This window comes from Tarenaya hassleriana, unplaced genomic scaffold, assembly GCF_000463585.1.
Source record: "Tarenaya hassleriana unplaced genomic scaffold, ASM46358v1 Cleome5, whole genome shotgun sequence".
Classification (NCBI taxonomy): domain Eukaryota; kingdom Viridiplantae; phylum Streptophyta; class Magnoliopsida; order Brassicales; family Cleomaceae; genus Tarenaya; species Tarenaya hassleriana.
In genome coordinates, this window is record NW_010967707.1 from 5,138,798 (window position 1) to 5,162,195 (window position 23,398).

The 23,398-nt window shown below is 38.9% G+C and overlaps 5 protein-coding genes and 1 non-coding gene across 6 annotated transcripts in view; 4 read left to right on the forward strand and 2 right to left on the reverse strand.

Annotated features, from left to right (window-relative positions):
• The window catches only part of LOC104827066 (regulatory-associated protein of TOR 1), an 11,168-nt gene extending 5,715 nt beyond the window's left edge, over positions 1–5,453 (reverse strand). The window contains exons 1-14 of the mRNA XM_010560099.2: positions 4,657–5,453; positions 4,087–4,189; positions 3,901–3,983; positions 3,661–3,819; positions 3,450–3,566; positions 3,165–3,322; positions 2,254–2,408; positions 1,998–2,142; positions 1,834–1,912; positions 1,649–1,750; positions 1,269–1,352; positions 1,043–1,153; positions 379–732; positions 98–281 (exon numbers count right to left, since the gene is read on the reverse strand). Of these exons, the coding sequence (XP_010558401.1) occupies positions 98–281; positions 379–732; positions 1,043–1,153; positions 1,269–1,352; positions 1,649–1,750; positions 1,834–1,912; positions 1,998–2,142; positions 2,254–2,408; positions 3,165–3,322; positions 3,450–3,566; positions 3,661–3,819; positions 3,901–3,983; positions 4,087–4,189; positions 4,657–5,001 (2,179 nt within the window). The 5' untranslated portion in view covers positions 5,002–5,453. The remainder of the gene's footprint in view (positions 1–97; positions 282–378; positions 733–1,042; positions 1,154–1,268; positions 1,353–1,648; positions 1,751–1,833; positions 1,913–1,997; positions 2,143–2,253; positions 2,409–3,164; positions 3,323–3,449; positions 3,567–3,660; positions 3,820–3,900; positions 3,984–4,086; positions 4,190–4,656) is intronic.
• A 667-nt stretch (positions 5,454–6,120) lies between these two features.
• LOC104827068 (CBL-interacting serine/threonine-protein kinase 14-like) lies at positions 6,121–8,181 on the reverse strand. The gene is made up of 2 exons (XM_010560100.2): positions 6,614–8,181; positions 6,121–6,384 (listed from the first exon to the last, which is right to left on the reverse strand). Exon 1 carries the CDS (start codon positions 7,954–7,956, stop codon positions 6,634–6,636), a length of 1,323 nt encoding a protein of 440 aa, XP_010558402.1. The 5' UTR covers positions 7,957–8,181; the 3' UTR covers positions 6,121–6,384; positions 6,614–6,633.
• Positions 8,182–10,761: 2,580 nt separating this feature from the next.
• On the forward strand, positions 10,762–11,745 carry LOC104827069 (transcription repressor OFP1-like). Its single transcript, XM_010560101.2, is given in 2 exon segments — positions 10,762–11,360; positions 11,362–11,745. Coding segments are annotated over 2 exon segments (810 nt in total). The 5' UTR covers positions 10,762–10,767; the 3' UTR covers positions 11,579–11,745.
• A 6,680-nt stretch (positions 11,746–18,425) lies between these two features.
• On the forward strand, positions 18,426–21,661 carry LOC104827070 (serine/threonine-protein kinase HT1). The gene is made up of 6 exons (XM_010560102.1): positions 18,426–19,213; positions 19,736–19,868; positions 19,944–20,139; positions 20,291–20,415; positions 20,815–20,973; positions 21,050–21,661. The coding sequence occupies exons 1-6, from the start codon at positions 19,041–19,043 to the stop codon at positions 21,344–21,346; spliced, it is 1,083 nt and encodes a 360-aa protein (XP_010558404.1). The 5' UTR covers positions 18,426–19,040; the 3' UTR covers positions 21,347–21,661.
• A 494-nt stretch (positions 21,662–22,155) lies between these two features.
• LOC104827071 (non-specific lipid-transfer protein 1-like) lies at positions 22,156–22,836 on the forward strand. The gene is made up of 2 exons (XM_010560104.2): positions 22,156–22,529; positions 22,635–22,836. The coding sequence occupies exons 1-2, from the start codon at positions 22,177–22,179 to the stop codon at positions 22,642–22,644; spliced, it is 363 nt and encodes a 120-aa protein (XP_010558406.1). The 5' UTR covers positions 22,156–22,176; the 3' UTR covers positions 22,645–22,836.
• Positions 22,837–23,290: 454 nt separating this feature from the next.
• On the forward strand, positions 23,291–23,364 carry TRNAI-AAU. Its single transcript has one exon. It is a non-coding gene; the product is annotated as a tRNA-Ile (tRNA).
• The last annotated feature ends 34 nt before the right edge of the window (positions 23,365–23,398 follow it).

The following is a 23,398-nucleotide window of genomic DNA, read 5'->3' on the forward strand; positions in this document are numbered from 1 at the left end:
TAACTAGATCAGACACATTTTTTTTTCGAACTTAGATGACATTAAGAATTAAGAACCATCAAAACTATGAATGCTCAAGGGAAGCATGTTTTCATACCTACAGCAACCTCTGCCCTGACAAGCGGGCTCCCATCAGAAACTACATTTAACAGACTTTTGATAATAGTATCTTCTGCTCTAATCTTTTCATCATCATCAAATTCATCGTCTCCAACACTTTTACCAGAGTCAAATCCAATGTCGAGTAAGGTACCCAAGGCAAATACAGCAGCAGCCCTAACCTGCAAAACAATGATGTTGTTTGCAGTTAGACTGCTATCCAAAGGGGATACTACAGAAAATCTGATCAAGGTAGTTAAGCGCAAAGTAAAGCTGCACCTCTGGCTGAGGTTCAGAAAGCAGAGGAGACAATCTAACAAAAGCATTGGCCTCCCGACCCATTATCTGGGCCTCTGCAAAATCTTCCCACAACTTTCCAAGACAAAGACAAAGCCATTGTAGAAACAAAGGTTCTGGCGGTGGATCATTTGGTAGGGGTGTTTCAAGGTGCCCCAGACACACACAGATTAAATTAGCTTCAAGACATGCTTCCTGGCCTCGTCTGTGACCATCCACAATGACAGCCAAAACAAATGCAGCCATAGCCCGCTGTTCAGGAAATGCACCTGAGCTATCTAGAAATCTGATGAAATATGCATGACCACCATCCTTCACAAGATCAACCTGACATGACTGAAGACAAAGAGACATCTCAGTTATCAGTGCTTAGAATTACGACCATGATCAACAACCAGCTTTGGTGTCCATGAATAAGATATAACACACAGGCAAAATATCAAATAGTAAATGTATGGAATTTGTCGTTAATCTCAGGATAATTTTGTGAACTACATAATACTTTAGCAAAGACAGTGTGAAGGAGAGCCACACCACCAAGCTAGCACGAAAGGAATCAGCAAAGTTGCAGCCGAAGCTAAAAGCAGACATGTTGCAAACAGCCAGTGGGTTCCAATCAATAGCTCTTGAAACACCAAATATGTACCTTGTCAAAGGCAAGAATCTTTGTCCATATGAATACAAGAATCTGCCGCAGCTCATTTGTGGTTGTTGGCAAAAGCTTCAGAACGTAAGGGAATATTCCAACGGATAAGGCCTAGAAGAAGAATATTGACTCAAACATGTGAGGAGAAATACGTGAGAGAACAAGGAATGGACTGTTTAAACCTATCCTAAGTAAATAAATGGGAGTTCAACTCATAGATGTATACCAGATCTACAGCCCAAGGACCCATATCAAGAAATCGTCCAAGAAGCACAAGAGCACGAAACCGATGGCATTGACTAAGTAAGACCTGAAACAAATCGATGGCATAATTAGACTCCGTAAATAAGCTGAAATGTTACTTTGCAAATACATATATGACGAAATGACCATATGGAGCCGATAAATTTCTCTGGGTAATACTCATATCCAAACAAAAACATGAATGAATTAAAATGATTATGATCTCTTTTTCAGAGAATAAGAAAAATAATAATCATATTATTGGAAAAATAGATATCATGTTACAAATGAAAATTTTACCCAATGATAACTCCCTGAAAAAAAATCAAAAGAATGGGCACAAAGATAGAGCTCAGGCTGCACCTGAAGAACAATAGGCAACTGCTCCGGTGGCTTCTTATGCTCCGATCCATGATCAAGCCACACTTCAAAAGCTGTCAGTTGCTCACTAAAAAAAGGGCTTGGCTAACAATAGGAAACAAAAAAGTTATAAAAAACACAAGCATAATCTTATGCAAGTAAATAGATATTATCTAGAGAACACGGACCTGAAACTCTGCATTCGGTTCCTCAACTAATTGAGGAAGCTGAGAAAGGCAGATTTCAGCAGCCATGTCCCATGCATCCCTGACAAACATGGAGCAACTAGCTGAGGAAAAACCTATATGCAGGCACTCCTATCAAACTGCAAAAAAAGGGTTTTGTTCAGTACCACATATGATGTTGATGCGTAGGTGGCAGCATAGGGTGAGATATTGGAGAACAATTTGCGGAGCGCATAATCCTCTCCGCAAGTATGAAATTCCGGAAAAGGCTAGCAACCAACAAGTCCTGTCTGAACAATCTCTGGAAAAGATCTGCAGTGGCAAACTACCATTCATGAATCATGATGTAACGTAGAAAGACAGACCAGAGTTTAAAATAAACAGATTGAAACTTTACAATTTATAGAAAGTTATAAGAAATACCATTGGGCAGAACATTCCAAGCAATAGTATCGGTAACTGCCGTGAAAATCCAATTCAACTCTCCTAGCAGTGTTTTACGGTCATTTTGGCGACCAGGAATTCTGTCAATTAGCGATTCATCGATGATTTCTTTCAAAAGGGAACGCCTGCAGAACCTGCACAATAAACCCAGTCTTGTAAACTCTGAAAGCCAAAAACAGCACGTTTCCAAATGGAGCTAAACCAAAGCAACAACGTAAAAATAAAAATATTACAGAAAGATAGAACCTATGGTAAAAGCACAGGAAAAAAATGTTGAAAAATAGAAAGTGACAACGATAGGGGGTAAGGGATACTAATCAGAATAATATCACCACCCTTCTTTCTTATTTCATCCGAACTACCATGCACCATGCAATGTACCATGCAAATACTTGAAAAATCCATGGCAAACCATGTCAGTCAACTTTACCACGTAAACAAGTAACGCTGTATGGCCTGATTGATACACTGGATGCAGGATACGCTATTCTAATAAAAACATGCAAATAACATAACCTAACCACTATGTTTTTGGTCTAATCCTTGGGAAGTAGCAGGATCATGCTAAGAAAACTACCTTAAAGCATGATAAAATTAGCACTTCTGACTTCCCTTACAATCAAAATGCAGAGATGTTTTGGGAAAAAAAATGATAACATTTGGACAGACACTCAAAAGAAATCGGAAATGGAAAATGATTTTACCATTTTAACGCCATTTTGATAGGTGTCGTGAGGCAAGACGTAAACACATCAGCAGGTGCTAAACACACTACCATAAAGACTGATAGAATTAACACTTCCTTTATAATTGGAATGCACCGATAATTTTAAAAAAGGTGACCCTGGGACAGACATTCAAAAGAAATCAGGAATGGAAAGCGGCTTTACCATCTTAACGCCATTTTGATAGGTGTTGTGAGGCAAGAAGTAAACACATCAGCAGGAAATTCAACGCTCTGAGGAAGTGTCTCATGTGCTTCACAAGCAGCAAGTATAATGCAGTCCCTCGAGGAACCAGAAGAGCCAGAAGAACCCCACTCATGAAGCTACCACATAAGAAAATAATATCTGGCCATCTTATAAAACACCAAAGGCTAAACCAATACTTAAACAAATCAAGCCACAAACTCTAAAACTGGCCGTATATTATGACAAAAGAGATGATCAATTTACCTCTGCAAAAGCATTGACAATCATCCCAGCAGCAGAGCAATCAAAAACATAGATTGACGGTGTCTTTAACCAGGAATCAAGCTCACTGATTGGCAAGGGAATATATTGAGTGTAACTCTGCTCAAACAGAAAATGAATCGACACTTTGTAACAAGAAAAACGAACAGGAACCAAAGACGATGATGATACAAAGAAATCTGAAAAAATCAACCTTATTAAACACCCAGATTTCACCATTTGCAGTAGGCTTTGGCACACCATGCCCATTATAGTGGAAGAGAACTCTCTCTGTCTTTGCATATTTACGACAAGTCAAACAGAGCTTCCTCACTTCATCCACAGTAGGATCTAATTGAACCTTATAACGAGCCTGAAAATATTGGACAGATACAGATGAAAAAAGTGAACTCAAAAGAATAATTATCAAGGGAAAGGAAAAAAAAGTCATCACCCTCGGTTGCCATCTCTCATATTGAGAGCTCAAGTTTTTGCCAATTGTCTCAAGCGCTTTTGGAGGGGCCATAGAAAATGGATCTGTCGTCAAAGACACGAGAGGGAAATGGAATAAGGGGCAATAGGAAAAAAAACAAACGCAAAAAAAAAATTGTAATAGGATTGAGATGTCCAAAGCTTGAACCTATCCAGCACTCCATCCTTGCACAAGGAGATATCTTGATAACATCCGGCGGATCAACACTAATGTTCAAACACAGAACTAAAGCTACACATCCTGTTTTCATCTGCATAGAAGGGGAACGAGAGTCAAGGACAACAGCGACAGACTCGAGTACCCGGCTTCGCTAAAGTAGGTAATACATAATAGATCCTAGGTAGACATTTGAGTTCAGTATAAATTCAAAGCTCATATCGTGAGAACATCGGCAGTTTGCTTTGTGCATTTGTACCTTCATCACTAACCATGTCTGAACTAAAACATGAACATAACCTCCTTAGGACAAACAGACTAAATCATATCACCCCACCTAATAGAGCACTAAAGGAGACAGTGTAGTGAATATCTACCGCATTATATGAACAATACGATCGTTCTAGATACCTATTCATCCTATGTGACAAGAAACAAATTCGTGATAGTATTATCTCCTAAAACCCGAAACACAGGGAGCGACCTAAAACCGGGATGATAGAAGGAAAGGGAGAGAGATCTATCAAGATTATACTCTTATCCAAAAAGCTGAAGACTTACTCGTTCTTTAAGCCTCCATTTCGAGACTATGCTGCTCTCGGAAGGTCCCAAGGGCGCAGACGCCTCGAATGCGTCATGTCTGAGTTCGCAGAGCACGACAGTTTGAGGCAAGTAAGCCATGCTGGTGGTGGTGGAAGAGGAGGAGGAGACGGCGGTGGCCGTCGTGGCATTTCCGTAGCTGCTGATCGCGGCCTCGGAATCCCTTCTACGCGAGGCGATGGACGAATCGCCATCGCCGTGACTGGAAGCGGCAGAGGAGGCGCAGTCATCGTCGTAGTGGTGATTGGTGACAACGGAGACCGAGGAATGCGAGAACCGAGATACCATCAAGTCCCCTAATGCCATCCAAATCGGGAAAAGGAAAAAGAAAAAAACACCCCGAATTCAAACAAATCAAATCCACTGCCCTCACTTGCTCGTTCGGATTGGATAAGAAAGGAGAACGAAAAGGAGGCGGAGACGAAGAAAGCGAGATCAATCAACGAAGCCGCTGCACCAGCGGCGCAAGGAGATTGAGCGGAAGAAGAGTAGAGAATCCAGCTCGGAGAACCCTGGATGGAGAGAGAAGCGGAGGCGGAAGCGGAAACCCTAGGGAATCAGGAGAGGAGAAGGACGGCGAAGAGAGCCGGTGAAGACGCAGCGGTTGCGGCGGTGGTGGAACAGGGTGGCGATGGCGGCACAAAGAGAAAAAGGTAGAGAAAGTGAAGATGCGAAAATTGGGATTTTGTCGAGAGGAGAGAGTCTTCAATGTGTCGCGTTTTGCTTCCTCTTCTCTATCATCCTTTTTCTCGTTTCCCTTTTTTCGCATCTGGAAATCGATGTAAAAATAATAATTATCAACAAAAAATGGAATTCAGAGAAACAAAAAAAAAAGAAATTTCTCTGAAAATTCAATGCAAATTACGGAATTTCACACTGACATGTTGGAGCCAAAGATGTAGGTTGGAAATAAATCCAGCCATTTCTTCGGTAACATCTAGTCTTAAAATGACATAAATTGGAACATATAATATGTTGGCATTCGGACATTATTTAAGGAATTTGTTTTTTTTTTTTATAAAAAAAAAGAGGGATCCTATGATTAAATGGAGAGTCCTCCAAATGGGCTCGGCTTTGGATTAGAGACGGCCCATGGATTTAGTTAAATGTAGTAATGGGTCATGACAACACCCACGTAACATACACAACACAGTTACGTGTATTCGTATAATTTTAATACCTTAATATCTCATGAGTGACATGCACACCAATTATTACTAGAAACTTTATTATACGTCTGTACCTTTTTCTCAATTTATAAACGTGAAACACGTGCTGATACATATATATATATATACATATACACACGCAACTCGAGGACTGGCCCGTGACTCTTGCGGGCTGCATGAATCCTTCCGCTCGAAACCTTCTTAAAAACAAGCAGGCCCCTTCGTACAAATTATTTTAGGCTGGACTATAATAATATCGTATGAATGAGAATAATTTATTCACAGGGGGGAATTGTTGGAGATTTGGGTCCTACAAATTAATTTCACTTTGCTTCAATGAGAAGTACAGCGCCATAACATAAAGCCAACACCTTTCTAGTTAAACTCTCTTTTCATCCCAATCTAGTTTCTGGACAGATGAAATAATTATATTCCCATCAATGTTAACAATTCACCACCTGATTCCACCATTGCCATGGACAATGTGACCCCGACCAAGCTCACTTTTGGGCTCCTAAATCTGGCAAAAAAAGGGATATGAAATCGACGTCTGCACTTGCAATGGCCTAAACCCATCATCATAAAATGGAAAAATAAAAATAAAAATCCAGAATTTTCCAGTTCCAGACAACATTTGTCAGAACCAACAATTACACACAGGCAGGCAGATAAGATAATAACTTCGGTTTGAATTTTGCACAGATTCTGACCGACCGAGATGTAAAATTTTGACCTAATACGCTAAGTACCTCCGCCGCCTGTGGTTCGTCTAATCCAACGCGAGGGGTTTGTTGTGAGCGAGCCGAAGAAGACGAGGCCGTATCGTATCTCTCCACAATTCACGGCCGCATCCTCCCACCCTCGCCTCTATCATGACAAGCTCCTCCGTCAACCTGTATATCTCCACCACCATCACGTATTTACACTTCTGCCCCTCCATTTTCAGCCCCCATTCCTCCTCCTTCACCACCGTCAGATTCTCCGCCTTCGCCACCTCCTCCAGCTCTTCCATCACCTTCTCCCGCGTCTCCCCCGACACGAACCTCTCCATCCCCTCCCACTCGCTCTTGTCCGAGAACAGGCCCGATAGATTGAATCCCGGTGACCCTGATATGATGTCGAAGGCGTTCACCCGCCTCCTGCCCCTCTCCTCTCCGCCCCGAGGGCTCGATGGTAGCTTCAAATCGGCATCCTCGTGGTGGAATCTCGACATTTTCTCGTCGTATCCCTGTCTGAACCACGGATCGTTGATGATCTCATCGACGGCGATCCTCGACCCCGGGTTCGTATCGAGAAGCCGGGTCAGAAGTCGCCGGAGCTCCGGCGATGTCCATTTCGGGACGCGGAACTCTCCCTTGTAGATCTTCCGGTACATGACCATGAGATTGGGGTCGTTGAAGGGCAAATAACCGGCGTTGAGGACGAACAAAACGACGCCGCACGACCAGACGTCAGCCTTTGCGCCATCGTAGCCTTTCATGGCGAGAATCTCCGGCGCCACGTAGGCGGGGGTGCCGCAGAGGGTGTAGAGAAGTCCGTCGGGCCGGATCTGATCGTTGACGGCGCTGAGTCCGAAATCGGAGACCTTGAGATCGAGTTTCTCGTCGAGGAGGAGATTCTCCGGCTTCAGATCCCGGTGAAACACGCCGCGGGAATGGCAGTATCCGACGGCGGAGATTAGCTGCTGGAAATACCGACGGCTGAGATCCTCGCTGAACCTCCCCTTGGAAATCTTCGCGAAGAGCTCTCCGCCTTTGGCGAACTCCATGACGAAATAGATTTTCGTCTTCGTAGCGAGGACCTCGAAGAGGCGCACGATATGGGGGTGACGCAGGCGGTGCAGGATAGCGATTTCCCTCTTAACGAGCGCGTGGTGCTCGCCCTTCGCCAGCCGCTGCTTGCTCACGGCCTTGATGGCCACGCTCTGACCCGTACGCGCGTCACGCGCGTGGTAAACCTTCGCGAAGGCCCCGCAACCCACCAGCTTCCCCAGCTCGTACTTCCCGAAAAGCAGCCCGGCAGAGACACAGCGTCTCTCGGGCAGAATCTCCTCCGCCGCCGACGCCCCTGTGCCGGCGCCGGATTCCACCATGGAACCGTTCTATATATCCAGCCCTCGGATGATAAATGCCGGATCTCTTCTTCGTTAATTTCGAGACCCAAACACTGAAATTCGGGTAACCATTGCCTGCAAAAATCCCAATTGATCAACGCCAGTTAATTTTTTTTTTTTAAATCCAACTTGATAATGGAAATCCTCGGAACGATATTAATAGAAGCGATAAGAGATAAGCTGAGTTGTGATTAGAGATCTTACGTATATGATATATGAACATCAATATATACGTATGAGGAAGGGCTGAGGTAGGAGACGAGGGGGTAGTTCCGTCAATTCACCTGAATTTATCCCTCGTTCTCGCGATGACGTAAGCCACTTTTTTTTTCTTTGCTTCTGTTTTCAACCCCAATTTTTTCTAGATGGAGACGTGAAATTGCATTAGGACCGTACACGTGTCGATCGCGTATGCCGTATCTCCAAGGGCATCTGTGTAGATCGCATGAAAGAGAACCGAGGCACCCTAAATTTTTATAAAAAAATACTCGAATATATTAAAATTATAACTTGTTGACTTTTTAGCGTGATAGGTTGTCATATATTTTGTTTTTTTATCCAAAAATTCACAAATTATTTGACCCAACTATATGGATAGTTGAATTTAGATGAATATTTTTTTTCCACATTTAGATTTAAAAAACAGATTTTGAATGTTATATTACCAGTAGGTTATCCAAAATGGATATCATATACTTTGTTTGTTTTTATTATATATAAGTTTTTTTTTAATATATGAATCCGACATTTGATGTAATTTCCAAAAAGAAATTAGGTTGTAATAAGATGAAAACTTCGAAATGGGAAAGGTTATTACATTGTGGTAAGGATCTGTTCTTAATACTCACCTATTTTACAAAAGATTAAAAAAATAATATGCTTTCTAGAAAAAGAAATATTGGTAAAAATCTACCCTAAATAGAGTAATTATTTTACAATGTATTTTAAAGTCTTTCATATGAAGTAAAAAATCTAATTGAAAAAGAAATCCAAATAGGATTCTGTAATAATATTAATTTTCTTATTTTAAATAACGAATGTTGCTTTTTAGGACAGAGCGTCTCGCCAAAAACAAGTAGTAACAATTAACAAATAAATGACGAGGTCAAGATAATTAAATGCTGACTAACCAATATGACAAGTGGCTGCAGGTTTTTTTGTCTGGGCACCGATTCCATTTTAATATTATAATTACGTTTTAAAAATGATTTCCATAATTTGACAACAAAGTTAACTTTTTCCATATATATATATATATATATATATATATATATATTCGAATATTGTTTTTTGTTTCACCCAATCGGAGAAAGCATGCTAGTTCTTGAAATATTATATATTATTTCCAGATATCAGGACGGTGTGTTGAATATTTTTTTAACGCAATACAACTATTGGGCTTTTATTTATGGACCAAATAAATATATGAGCTTATTATATAGCCCAAAGAAATATTAAATACATATTATAGCCCAATAAAATACTAAACATATAAATTAGGCCCAATATTATACAATACACGTGCATTTGCATTCACTCTTCCTCCTTATCCTTTGTCGCTGTCTTATCTGCAGGTTCTCTCGTGAGTTTCCAAATGTTCATTCATATGCAACATTTCAACATAAAAGCCCGAAATCCAGATGTGTCCAATGAGAGATGTAATGAATTTTTGGATGTCATGATATGTACATAAATTCATTATATTATATATGTGTATATATATATATATGATTCGTTTGGATCCTTCAACAATATCCATTTTCTCGGTACACAAAAGACAATTAATCATTTATGAATATTTCCTGGTCCCCTTTTATTCCCCAATGCTTATGCTGCTTCTATCACCAACCAATGCGTTTTTAACCAACTAAAATAAATAAATAAAAATTGCATTAAAAATGGGCTTAATTATAAAATTAACAGACGCAATAGTTTTCACAGACCATTACAGTTTCGAACTGTTTTTTTTAAATGTTAAATAAATATATTAGTTTCTAGTATATTATCATAAGATTTTCCAAATACAAGATAATGTTGCTACTTGCTAGTTTACATACATGGTGGTGGGTCGTCTCGTAACATGTTTAATTGAAAAAAAAAGGGGGGGGGGGGTAGAGGGAAGCAATTTGGCGATGGATAATTGGGCCCTAACCCTAATTTTGGACCGAATTTAGATTTTTAATATATTTAGGGGCGAGAATTTTAAACAGCCAATCAGAAGATACCACGTGGCCATTCGCTATATTCCAAGCAGTCAAAGAACGAATATGGACCCAATCACTCGATCAATGGCTAAATAATAGCAACAGAAACAAAGATGTGTGTCGCTGCAATTGCATGAAATCTTTTTTATTTTTATTTTAAGAATTAGATTTTCAAAAGCGTAGCAGCAATCATCAGATGCTGTTGACATTTTTAGTGATTGGATTTGGTGGGTTTACCGCTAATCCGGTTTTGAATGGTTGGTTAATGAATGGACCGAAGGTGTATACGTTAAACCAAAAAAAGGTGTCATTGTCTCTGTCAACATAATTATGAGAATCCAACACAGAATCGGCATGGACAGCATCTTACCTATAACCCCCCCTCTCTCTCTATATATATATAATATATATATATATATATAGGTGTGTGTTTTTCTACGTATGTGGACCCCACACAAAGAGTCTCCCTCTCTTTATATTCGCTATCCTTAGTTTCTTTTTTCACCTCTTCACTCGCTCAACCCACACACTCGATATATATATATATATATATAGAGAGAGAGAGAGAGAGAGATTGTTGGATTCGATGGGTAATTACAAGTTTAGGCTGTCAGAACTAATCCCCCACGCCTGGTTTTCCAAGCTCCGACACCTGGGGAGGTCCAGAAATCTTCGGCAAAACACCTCCCCCCATAGAAAACTGCACGCTTTCCCTATCCCCTCCCCCAAAACGTCACGCAGTCCACTCCCCCTCCTGCCCACCAGCTCTTCCCTCCCCGACAAAACGCCCTCCACTTCTCGCCGCCTCCGCCGCCGCAGCACCGCCGTCTCCTCCGGCTGCAGCTGTCGTTCCAAGGCCTCGTCGAGACACTACTACTCCCCCAGCTTGCCGGATTTCTCCACCACCTCCGGCGATAGCTCCGTCACCGGCGGAACTTTCTCCCCGGATCTCCGGTCCGATCACGTTCTCCTCCCCAACGACAAAAGCGGCTCCTGGCCCAGCCCTTGCAGCTGTAACTCCAAGGCGGCGGCGCCCAAGTCGCCGGAGGTCGATCTCCGTCGGATCATAACAAAACCGCCGGCGAAGAAACAGAGCGCCGAACCCAGAAAGCTCTCGGGGAGGAAAACGGCGTCGCCGGGGGTGAGGCTGAGGCTTAGCTCGCCGAGGGTATCGGTGAGCGGCGGGCATTACGAGCACGGCGGTGGTGAAGGCGTCGGTGAATCCGAGGAGGGATTTCAAGGAATCGATGGTGGAGATGATTGCGGAAAACAACATCAGAGCTTCGGAGGATCTGGAAGAGCTTCTGGCTTGCTATCTCTGTCTGAATTCCGACGAGTATCACCAGGTTATCATCAGTGTCTTCAAGCAAATCTGGATTGATCTCAACTCCTCTTGATCTTCCCCGCTTTTTAAACTGCGTAACGTAATACTCATTTACTTCAAACTTTCCCCTCTTACATAAATTGTCTTATTATATTATATATCTGATACGTAGATATATATTTTTCTCACCGGTTATACGAACATGCATCGGTTTGAATAAAATATAAAAAACATTATTCATATTATTTGCAAATAAAATCCGGTGATTAATTTTCTTGGGGGGGAAATCGTTCACTGAAAACAGACTACAATGAATGAAAAGGAATGAGTCAATGAACAGTGTAATGGAGGTGACTGAGGCATCTGCAAGTATTCGTATATAGTTTGTAGAAGTTAGGTCGTGTGCATACATGTATTCATATATACTTACAGAAACAAATACATGCGTCAGCATATTATTAATATATAATATTTTTTTTAAAATTTATTTACGTGTGTACATTTGTATGTGCATGCATACACGCACAAGAAGGAGAAAAACAAGAGCAATTTTGCTTTAGGCAGAAGAAGTGCAATAAATCCAGTTGGGCCAATTTTAAGTCGATAAATGACAAATGACAATATATAATATATAATAAAACGACAACCAACAAAACAAAACAAAGGAACTGAAAATCATTCGTGGGTCTTATTACAAACCCTATCTTTTCCATATTGGTTTTTTTTTTAGCCTCGTAATAGTTTGTGTTTTATATAGTAAATGGAAATCTGTTAGCGACTTTATTTTATAGGATAAACACGAATATTAAATTTTTTATTTCCTAACAAAAAAATGAAATCAAATAATTATCAAAATATCAATTCATAGCCATAGCCATGGATCACATCAATTATTCGTATAAAATTTGTTCATTATCCCATCCAGCTTCAAAAAAAGAACTACACTTCTACACTCACACTCGACTCTCTGGACATCATTTATGCACTGATTTCGCTTATAAAAATCGAGAAACTTAATTTTCAAATAAAAAAAAAATAAAGTATTCAAGAATAGTAAGTAGACTTTTTTGTAAATATACAAGTAAATATCTAGTGTGATCCATATTATCTAATGGGACTCATATTATATCCTTCTTCACTATGAAAAAGTTGACTTTTCTTCACTATAAAAAAGTTCCTTATACTTCTCTATAAATAGGTCAGTGATGTAGTTCATTTGTAACATACGAAATACGAAGAACATTCTATTTCTTCTCTCTGTCATACTCTTTCTCTTTCTAGAGCATCTCTCTCTTGTTTTTCGTCTTTCGTTTTCAACTGACTTATAATTTTTAATTTTTAAACGAAACGTGCTATATGAATCTGACAGTAGATATTCTCGGCCTCCGTTTGCAGATTCCGACAACATCCACTCCTTTTACTTTTAACACAACAAATTGCTCGAAAGACGAGTCAACAAAATCTTCAAACTGAATCTTCTGTGTTTGCAAACCAATGGCACTGAAATTCAAATAAAAGGGTGGAAAAGGCGAATTTCAAAATGTAATTATCTTTTTCAACGTGATGGTAAAAAACAAAAAAAAAACAAAAGGGTTCGAAGCCTTTTGTCGGGCACGCCTTGTCCTCGTCAAATGGTTACTTTGTTTTCATAGAAAAAGGAGAAAACATGTCCAAAAGCAACACGCATTCACAAGAAAGAAAATCAGAACAATACGAAAGGAAAGGATGAGATGATGAATCGTATGGTTTATGCGTAAGCCGTCGTGAATGAAAATGAGAGGTTAAGAAATCGGTCTTTGAAAATGAAAAAAGGGGGATATAATTAATTAAATCATTAACGTAATCGAGTTATGTGGATGGTATATGTATTGGAAATTGCATATAACGACATCTTAATTCCAAAATAAAGTCGTTTGTCCTTTACTCCCCTAGATACACGTACAACCCACCATGTTCTTTCTTTCTAATTTATGACTTTATATATATATATATATATATTATGTGTGTGTGTGTGTGTGTGTAAAGTCATACCTAATCATTTTTCTGTTCACTTCGACTGATATGTATCCCTGAATCTGTATACGTATATATGTACCAATTATACCCCTAATAATTTATTTTGATTTTGTTTTTTGTTTTAGAAAACGTAGTCGGATTCTTATGAAAATATCAAAACAGTCATCGTTACAACTTACAATATTGGTATAAAAAAGTAGGGGAAGGGGATGTGTAGCTAGATGAATGGGCCACCATCTTCGTCGTATTATTATTATTATTATTATTATTATTATTATTATTATTATTATTATTATTATTATTGCCGAGTCACTCATCAAATCTTTTTGAGATTTGATTCTTCTTTTATATTTATCTCTTTTATTATGGTTTAAATAGTTACCGTCTTTCCGAATTTCTGAGAGACAGCTACGTAAAGCCTCCATAATGGTTTCTGTTTTTATCCTCAATATATTGTATTTTCTTTATTTATACGGCCAACAACGAGACAACGAAAGGAAAGAACAAGCACAAATATATATATATATATAATGTGGTATTCTACAGTAACATATATCCCATAATGATAAAAATAATTATACTTTATTTATATATATTGCATGGCCGTGTGCGGTGCGCACGTGCAGCAGTCGTAGGCGTGTTTGACTTTATCTGTTGAATCGAAAATAAAAGAGTAGGCTGGTGCACGATTGGAGAATATATTCGGAATCTAATTATTATCGATAAATTATTGGCAAATATCTACAATGATAAGCCACCGTAACAATCGCTTAAATTAAAATTGTAAAGATTAGAAAATAGAGATCCTAAAAATACATTTCCATGAGTGCATTACACTCGTCGGTTTGAACCTACATATAAAATACATTTGGCTATATATATAATTATATATATATATGTTTCATATATCTAACACGATGGGCCATATTATATATAACGATGATTAGCAAAATCAGTGTTGTTTTGATTGGCGTGTTTGATTCGAGTGGACCGACAAGATAAAACATATTCAGGAACATGTGTAGTGAGGTGGATTAGTGGGACTACGTACCAGTAAGTAAATGATGGTATTAGTAAATATGATATATTTATACATATATTATATATACATCCACACACGCATCACAGGGAAAACAAGGGAGAAGAATACCTTGTCTTAATTTCCCTTTTTTTTTTTTACAAATTATGAATGGGATTTCTGATTTATGAATGGGTTTGTGTAATAATAAAAATAAAAGAGAGCATTTGATTAGGGCCGTAACACGAACGACTGGAAAGTGGGCCGATGGCTCAACAAAGAATTTGAGTTATTTATGATACAATAATAATTGATAACACGATTTATTAGAAAACCCAGGGGTGTACGATTTCCGGAATCAGTTAGGATTTGGGACATGAATGTATCGGTTCAGTTTTTTTTTTTTCGTTTTATAAAAATAAGCATTAATCAGTTTTTATATGATATTCGGTCTACTTCTGTTTCGGTTCTGGTTCGGTTTCATTTTATTAAAAATAGGTAGATTTTCTTTTAAAAATAAGGTTTTTTTAACTTTGATTCGGTTCGGTTTCAGATAATTCGATTTTTCAAAAATAATATCGTTCAGAAATTTAGAACGATTCAGATCAGAAAAAAATACCGTATTTTTTGATTCGCTAACTGAACCAAAACAGAAGAAGTATGACAATGGGACCAAAAAAATAGAGGACAATAAAACATAGATCTAACAGGATAAAAGAGAAATCAAAATCATTCTAACTAGGAGTGGACGTTTCGAAATTCGATTCGAAATTTTAACAGTTCGTTTCAGGAACGGTTTATTCGGTATTATAAAATTGGTATCAAATTAGTACCATTTATTATTCGGAACGGTTTGGTTCGATATTATGACGGTTTGAGATGGTACGATACTAATAAATAAGTATCAGATAAGAATCGAAATAAAAACGATTTGAAATAGTTCATAATATATGAGATATTTATTCATATAGTATAAAAAAATAAAGAAATCCAACAAATAAAAATTGTGTTGATGTAAATTTAAAGAGTCTCAACGTAATAATTTTGAATCTTTTATAAATATGATCAAAACTTGACACTTTAAACATCATATCATGTATACAGAACTTTGAATCAAAATTAATAAAAACAAATAATTTTATTGGATGGTGATAATGATAAACAAAATAAATATCACCACTAGTTATTATTAATAAACAAAATAGACATTAATCTCAATGCATTAACAAACTATTAATATTTATTAAATATCACAATTAACTATTAATATTAAATATTTTTTAATTAAATAATAAAAATACCGAAATATCGTTCGGTATTTCTCGAACCAAATAACCGTTCGGTATCTTAAATTTTGTACGTTCGGTATTTTTATATAATACCGAAACTAAATTAATCGATTCGGTACGATTCGGGACTAGATTCCCAAATCGAATTTCTCACCCCTAATTCTAGCTACAGGAACTAACATCGTTCGTTGATCTCAATTTATAAAAATAAAAATAAAAAGATGGGATTTGGTTGTAAGCCTGAAATAGGAATCGCATTAACGTTGATTAAAGGCGGTTTGTTACGCGTGGTTGTTTCAAGTGATGCTGGGTCTGGGTTTGTGTCCTAAGAATTAATTTCATATGGAAAATGGAGGAATAAAGTGAACGAGATAATTGTTTGGAGAAGGTCACGTCAACGAGGGGCTGGTAGGTGGGTGGGTACATCCATCCATATCTTCTCCCCGCCGACGTGGCACCCACTCTCTCTCTCTCGTGTTACAATACAAAATCATGCAACAAACCATTTTCTTTGTTGGGATTTCATATTTCTACGGGTAAAATTCCTAAAAAACCTTCAACTTGCAAAAATATATACAAATAAACTTTCAACTTGAAAAGTTATCATTCAATATCTGAACTTGTAACTTGTCACTGAATAAAAGTTTGAACTTGTAAATTATTGCTCTAATAAACATTTGACCGGTTTGACCACAATTTCAAACGATCGGAAATTTACGTATTGACGAATTGCTGATGTCATTTTTTAAATTAAAATTGATAACGTGTATAAGGTGACATCAGCAATCCGTTAATACATGGATTTCCGATCGTCTGAAATTGTGGTCAAAGGTTTATTAGAGAAATAATTTACAAGTTCGAGGTTTTATTCAGTGATAAATTACAAGTTCGGAGATTGAATGACAACTTTTCAAGTTGAAGGTTTATTTGTATATATTTTTGCAAGTTGGAGGTTTTTTAGGAATTTTACCTCATTTCTACCATCTTATTTATTATAATCGTTACAGCCGCCTTTTAAAAATACACCACTACGGTCCATGTTAACGTGATACCACCACCCATTTATTACGATTTTCTGTAACAGTAAATCTTATAAATATAAATTGTTCTTACAATATGGATAATCAGTGAAATCTCTAAATACATTACATGCAGTAAAGTTAACATAACCAAACCAAACCAAATACAAACTAAGAGTTATACTAAAACAGTGAGAGACGTTTAAAACTCATAGCAAAATCAGTTCTGACTAATGTGAAGCCTCGAGGATTAAAGAGGGTTTTATTGTAATTTTCTTTCTTTCAATGACTAGGGATGCGATATATAACGATAATATTTGCGGTGATCAATTAGGACAACATTCGCTAATTTTTTGAGAAATGATTTATTAATAGGTAATGAACAATACATCACTTGTTAGATTAACATTACGTAATAAAGCCGGATCTCTATCTTAGGAAGAAGAAATGCATTTGAAAATTGGATGGAAGAACGGAGGGAGGGAGTTGGGTGTTCCGGCACCACGGGAACTCTGGACGACTGGATTCGGCCACGTTATGGTGAACCACGTGACAGAAGTACATATGATATTATTGGCTGTACCCTACTTTTGTCCCATCCCTTCTTTTATCAATTTCTGGTTTTATTGCCATCGAGAGAAAAAAAAAACTATTAGACGCTACATAAAAACTCGTCGAATACATACATACATACATATATATATACACATATGAGAATAAAAATTTACGACTTAAGAGCATTGAGCAAGAGTCATGCGTTACGAAATAAATAACAAAAATGACGTCCACTGTGTTGGAATTTATATACACAGTTTTATAAAAAAAGCACGTGCTTTAAATTACAAAATCAAAACCATATATACATATAATATATTGTTGACTCCAAAAGGCAGAGCATAACTATTAGCCGGCTTTAGCCACCAACCCTATCAACACCAGCCGACCAATATGCCCCATCTACTTAAAAAAAAAAAATTTAGTGTGACTATTTTTAGAAATATTTTATTAATGATGAGCTCTAAATCAATTATAACGAGTCTCTTTGTACGAAATGTATTTAAAAAAAAAAGGTTGTACTGAGAAGGTATATCTGGTCATGTAGTTATTGATATGATAATATTAAAATATATATCAATAAATGTAAAAAGATATTATACTAATTTTTAATTATTTGTTAGTGAATAATCTAAATAAAAGCTCTAAAATGTTTTTTAGATCTGGAATAGTTTGTCTCTGCCGATAAACTTGATTGAAAAATATAGAACATTAGTGATTGAAATAACAAAATAATACCAAAATGACAAACATAACTGATATAAATAAGTTTAAAACGTTAGAACATCTGTCGTGTCTGTTATATATATACACACACATATATAGTTGTGTGAAGCCGAGCGGAGCCGAGCCGACAGATTATGCTTTCTTTGGACCGTACACACGAGCATCCTCAACCAAGAATGTCCAAATCGACGATACCCTCATTGCTCTACACGTGTCCGAATTTCATTGGCCATATTTACTGTTCTATAAAAACACGGCTCCCTCCATCTTTTCTTCCATTTTCATGTTTTTATTTCCTCAAATATATTTTTGTTCCCGTCGTCTCCATCTTTGCCCTTTACTTTTCAAAAAACATTCGTCGGCAAAAAAATTTCGGGGAGGAGAATTCGAGCCCGCCGGAGGAGTCCCAGCGCTCGTATTCATAGGATTTATCCCATCTCGAGTCGAGAATATATCTGTACTTTCTCTGGGTTTGGTTTTTTTGTTGGTTCCGTTTTCTCGGGGAAATTTCTGACCCAGAAGACTGTAAGTTGGCTTCTTCTTGACTTTGGGTTTAGGTTTACCGGGTAAAACTTTCTCACGCGGCAGAGAGAAAGCGTCGAGCTTGGAGCCTAGTTTCGCTCGGGTCACATATTAAGGGGAAGGGGAATCGCAGGAAATCTTGGTCTTTTTGGGTAGAAATTTTAAAATTCTTTATCTTTGTTGAATCCCGGGTCGATTGATGGTTTTCCAGGGAAATCGTGGATAGCGAGACACCACAGAAATGGGGTCTTTGGAATTAAGGTTTAAAGGCTTTGGCTGAGGTAGATGGAAACAAGCGAATGAATGCGGGCTGTGTAAGATTTTCTCAGAAATTGCCGATTTCTGCAGTTGAAAACGAGGGGCTTGGATGTAGTTTCAGGTTCAGCGAGTATGAGTTGCGATAAGGCGCTCTCGAGCGATGGAGGAGGAACGAAGATGTCACAGAATGGATCATTGGGAACTTCTCAATTGTCAATCGACGAGAGTTTGCTCGTCGATCCAAAAATGTTGTTCATTGGGTCCAAAATTGGGGAAGGGGCTCACGGAAAAGTTTATCAAGGAAGGTCTGTCGACTCTGTCCCCCCACTTTTTAAATCTGCTCAGTCTCTGTCCTAGTATTTCTTAGATCGGTTGCATTGTCTGAAAACGGTGTTTGTATGTTCGTTTATCTGTAGTTTTGCAAGATGGTATCTTTTTCTTTTCTTACATTGTAAACTGGTTTGTCTGTGTATTTTCTGGTTACATGGTATGAATGTGGTGTTCATATGTCCATTTGGGTGGAGAGATCATATGCTACTGGAGCAACTAACTATGTAAACACAGTTAATCTCTGTTCGTGTTGTCGTCCATTTGTTGTTTCTGTTTTTCAGAAGCTATGGCAAAACCTTATAGCTGCAGAATCTTGCGGTTAATGCATGAGTGTGACATCTTTTCAATTCTCTTCTTTTGCTCTTCTTCCTGTTTATTCTGTGTTTTGTGCATTGGCCATTGATTCTCTTAGACTCAGCATTGCCTAACTGTCAGTGACTATGATCCTTGTGTATTTTGCGTTTGTAAAAGTTATTTAAATCGAAAAAATTTCTCAGGTACGGCAATCAGATTGTTGCTATCAAAGTTCTCCACCGTGGAAACAATCCAGAAGAAAAATCTGCCCTTGAGAGCCGTTTCATACGTGAAGTAAACATGATGTCTCGGGTGAAACACGAGAATCTTGTCCAGGCAAGTTCTCGTCATCTGAAACTCTCTTTTTTCTTTTGGTACCATTTCTGATGCTATCTTATAATAACTCTGCAGTTTATTGGAGCTTGTAAAGATCCTCTGATGGTAATAGTAACTGAGCTGCTTCCGGGGATGTCTCTCCGTAAATATCTGGTCAGCATCCGCCCAAGGGTGTTGGATATACGTGTGGCCTTGAGTTTTGCTCTTGACATTGCTCGGGCCATGGACTGCCTACATGCCAATGGGATCATACACAGAGATTTAAAACCTGGTATTTGCTCTAATATTCCCTGTGATTTTTTCTGTCTGAACATTACATTACCGTGAGGTTTTGTTAATAACCCTTTCTCTATGTGAGTGCTGGAAATGCATGCTGGGGCTTGTTTGACTTGACTGACTGAAAGTCGAAACCGGTGATGCAGACAACTTATTGCTCACGGAGAATCACAAATCTGTGAAGCTTGCTGATTTCGGACTTGCCAGGGAGGAATCAGTGACGGAGATGATGACGGCAGAGACAGGGACTTATCGGTGGATGGCTCCAGAGGTTTGTTCTTTCATACGAGCCTTTCTTAAGTTAGAAGAACAAGGTTTACTGATGAAATTTACCGATAAAGTTATCTTCAAATGCTTGGTCTAGCTCCAGAAAGCATGGTTTTGGTCACAAACCTGCCTTTACGTAATACCCACCAACCTAGTAGGGATCTGATGCTTGTTGCCTGCTAACTTCCATAGTTTACACTTAGGAGATCCAGCATGTTATGTCGTGAAATACAGTGTTTGTGAGAAAATTTATGGTATATCATTCACCTTTCATATAGCTAACGAGTCCATGACTAAACATGTTCTGGAGTTGTTATTACTCATTAGTCCAGTGCTTGATTTTCTATCACTTTCGAATGGATCTTTGCATGAAATTAATGTCATCATATCATATCCTCTGTAGCTCTACAGCACTGTGACACTGCGTCAAGGAGAGAAGAAGCATTACAACAACAAAGTCGATGTATACAGCTTTGGGATTGTGCTGTGGGAGCTTCTGACAAATCGGATGCCATTTGAGGGGATGTCTAACCTGCAAGCCGCTTATGCTGCAGCTTTTAAGGTGCATATCCATTTGAGCGTTCCTCATGGGTCAAGTGTTTTTTTAACTAAAATTCGTTGGTAAATTTTTTTTCCAGCAAGAGAGGCCGGCTATGCCGGAGGGCATATCTCCAAATATGGCATTCATAGTTCAATCATGTTGGGTAGAGGACCCTAACATGAGGCCGAGCTTCAGCCAGATCATCAGAATGCTGAACGAGTTTCTCTTCACGCTGTCTTCTCCACCTCAGCCAAATGTACCGGCGGCTCCTGAGCCTGAAAAGGCCTCATCCCTTAGCAACGGTGCCATCACCGAGTTCTCAAGCCGTGCCAAAAGCAAGTTTGCGTTTATTCGCCAGCTTTTTGCGGCCAAGAGGAACAGAAACTCGGAATAAAGATACCAGGTTGTCTTTCTCTCTCTCTCTTTTTTAATCCGTAAAGACAGACTTGGTCGGTCGGTTTGGCTGCTTCATTTTTCTGGGTTTTGTGGGAGAAAACTGGGAATGGTATGGAGTACGATCCTGAATCACATGCGGGGGATAACGTAGGCGGTGTAGGAACGAATACCCCCCCGCCATTCGGTGAATAATAGATACGGACATGTAGAAGTAGATTAGGAAGGCAAACTTGATTCTGAATGTCGGTTCTGTTCCATGTAAGAAGAATCTTTGATCCAGAAAAAAAAGAAAAGGAAGCTGTTTCTTCTGAAATCTGCAATTATGACCTTTCTTTATTAACGTTTTCGTACAAGAGAATTTGATTAATCAAGGGTTTGTGGAATTTAAAACGGTAATCTGTTTTCCGTGTTTTTTAACGACGCGCCACATAAAAGGAAGGCTGCAACCCCAATTTACGATCATATATTATTACGTGAATCCTTTCCCGTTTTAATGCGTCCGTCCAAAGAAACATCTGTTATTGGGAGAACAATGATATTAAATAGGGGTTACGCATGCAATGGCATGCATGTACGTGTATCAAAAAGTCCTCTTTTTTTTTTTCATCACACCACATTTGAATCGTGAGTTTTTTTTTTTTTTAAAAAAAAGAAGAGATGGGATGGGAGCATTGATTTCTATTAGGTTGGAGAAGCATTTAAATGTCTTGTGGCCAAGCAATGAATTACAACTCAACCACCCACCGACCCCCACAAGCCCTCCTCCTACATAAACCCTCACTCGCTCGCTCACTTGTATTACAACACGAGAGAGAGAGAGAGAGAGAGATGGGCGGCAAGAAGAGAGCTGGAATGATAGCAGTGAGCATGGTGGTGGCGGTGGCTTGCATGGTGACGGTGGCGGCGGCAGTGACATGTAATCAGGTGGTAAGTGATCTGATGCCGTGCGTGTCATACGTGGCGCAGGGAGGGGGCGTGCCGGCGAACTGCTGCAACGGAGTGAGAGCACTGAACGGGCAGGCCAGGACAGCGTCGGACCGGCAGGGAGTGTGTCGCTGCCTGAAAGCCGCGCTGAACGGAGTCTCTTACACGGCCTTCAACCTCAACAACGCAGCCTCCCTCCCCTCCAAGTGCGGCGTCCGCCTTCCTTTCGCCATCAGCCCTTCCACCAGCTGTGACAGGTTCTGATTTTGTTTTACAATATACACCCACCCATCCACCCACCTCTTTTTATTATAATTAACACTTGTCTTGTTCTCTCTTCTTTTTTTTCCCCCATTGTACAGCATCAACTGATCACGGCAGCTTAGCTTTTAAGCCAAGAACAAGTACTCTATCTCCTTCAATAACGGCATTTCCTTACTTTCTACTAGCCTCTTATCTATCCCATATTATGCAAGGTCTATATATGTGTGTGTGTGTGGGGTGTTCTTATGATATATCTACGGCATTTGCTTCCGCGGCTGTAAACATGTGTGTATTACACTCTCTTTTCGAGCACACATAAACCGCTAAATCCTTAAAAAAAAAAAAAAAAAAGGAGAGAGAGAAACTAATGGGCTCACCTTACGGCCCATATAAGCTTGTTGGCCCACAAAGTTTGGTTATTACAGAACATGATAATCAATGTGACCTGTGTAATGTCGAAAACTAAAAAAATCTTTGCCTGCTGAATTAATCAGAATATACATACAAATTATAGTCTGATTAATATGCATTATGAAGACCAATCTTATTTTGAAAATCCAGAGCCCATCGGCCGACAACTCCATTTTGACGAGGAAGAGAGCGGTACTCAAGTGTCCACGTGTCGTCTGATGTCGCACACGGGCCTTTCTTTTATTTAATAAAAATAAATCTTTGACCAAGACATTCTGGTGGGCCCCGCTTTAGTTGCACAACTTTTATTTGTTTTATTTTAAAATCTAAGGAGATTTCAAGAGGCCCATTAGCTCAGTTGGTTAGAGCGCCGTGCTAATAACGCGAAGGTCGCAGGTTCGAAACCTGCATGGGCCATTCAAATTTTTTTAGAATATTCATCTCCTAGAAT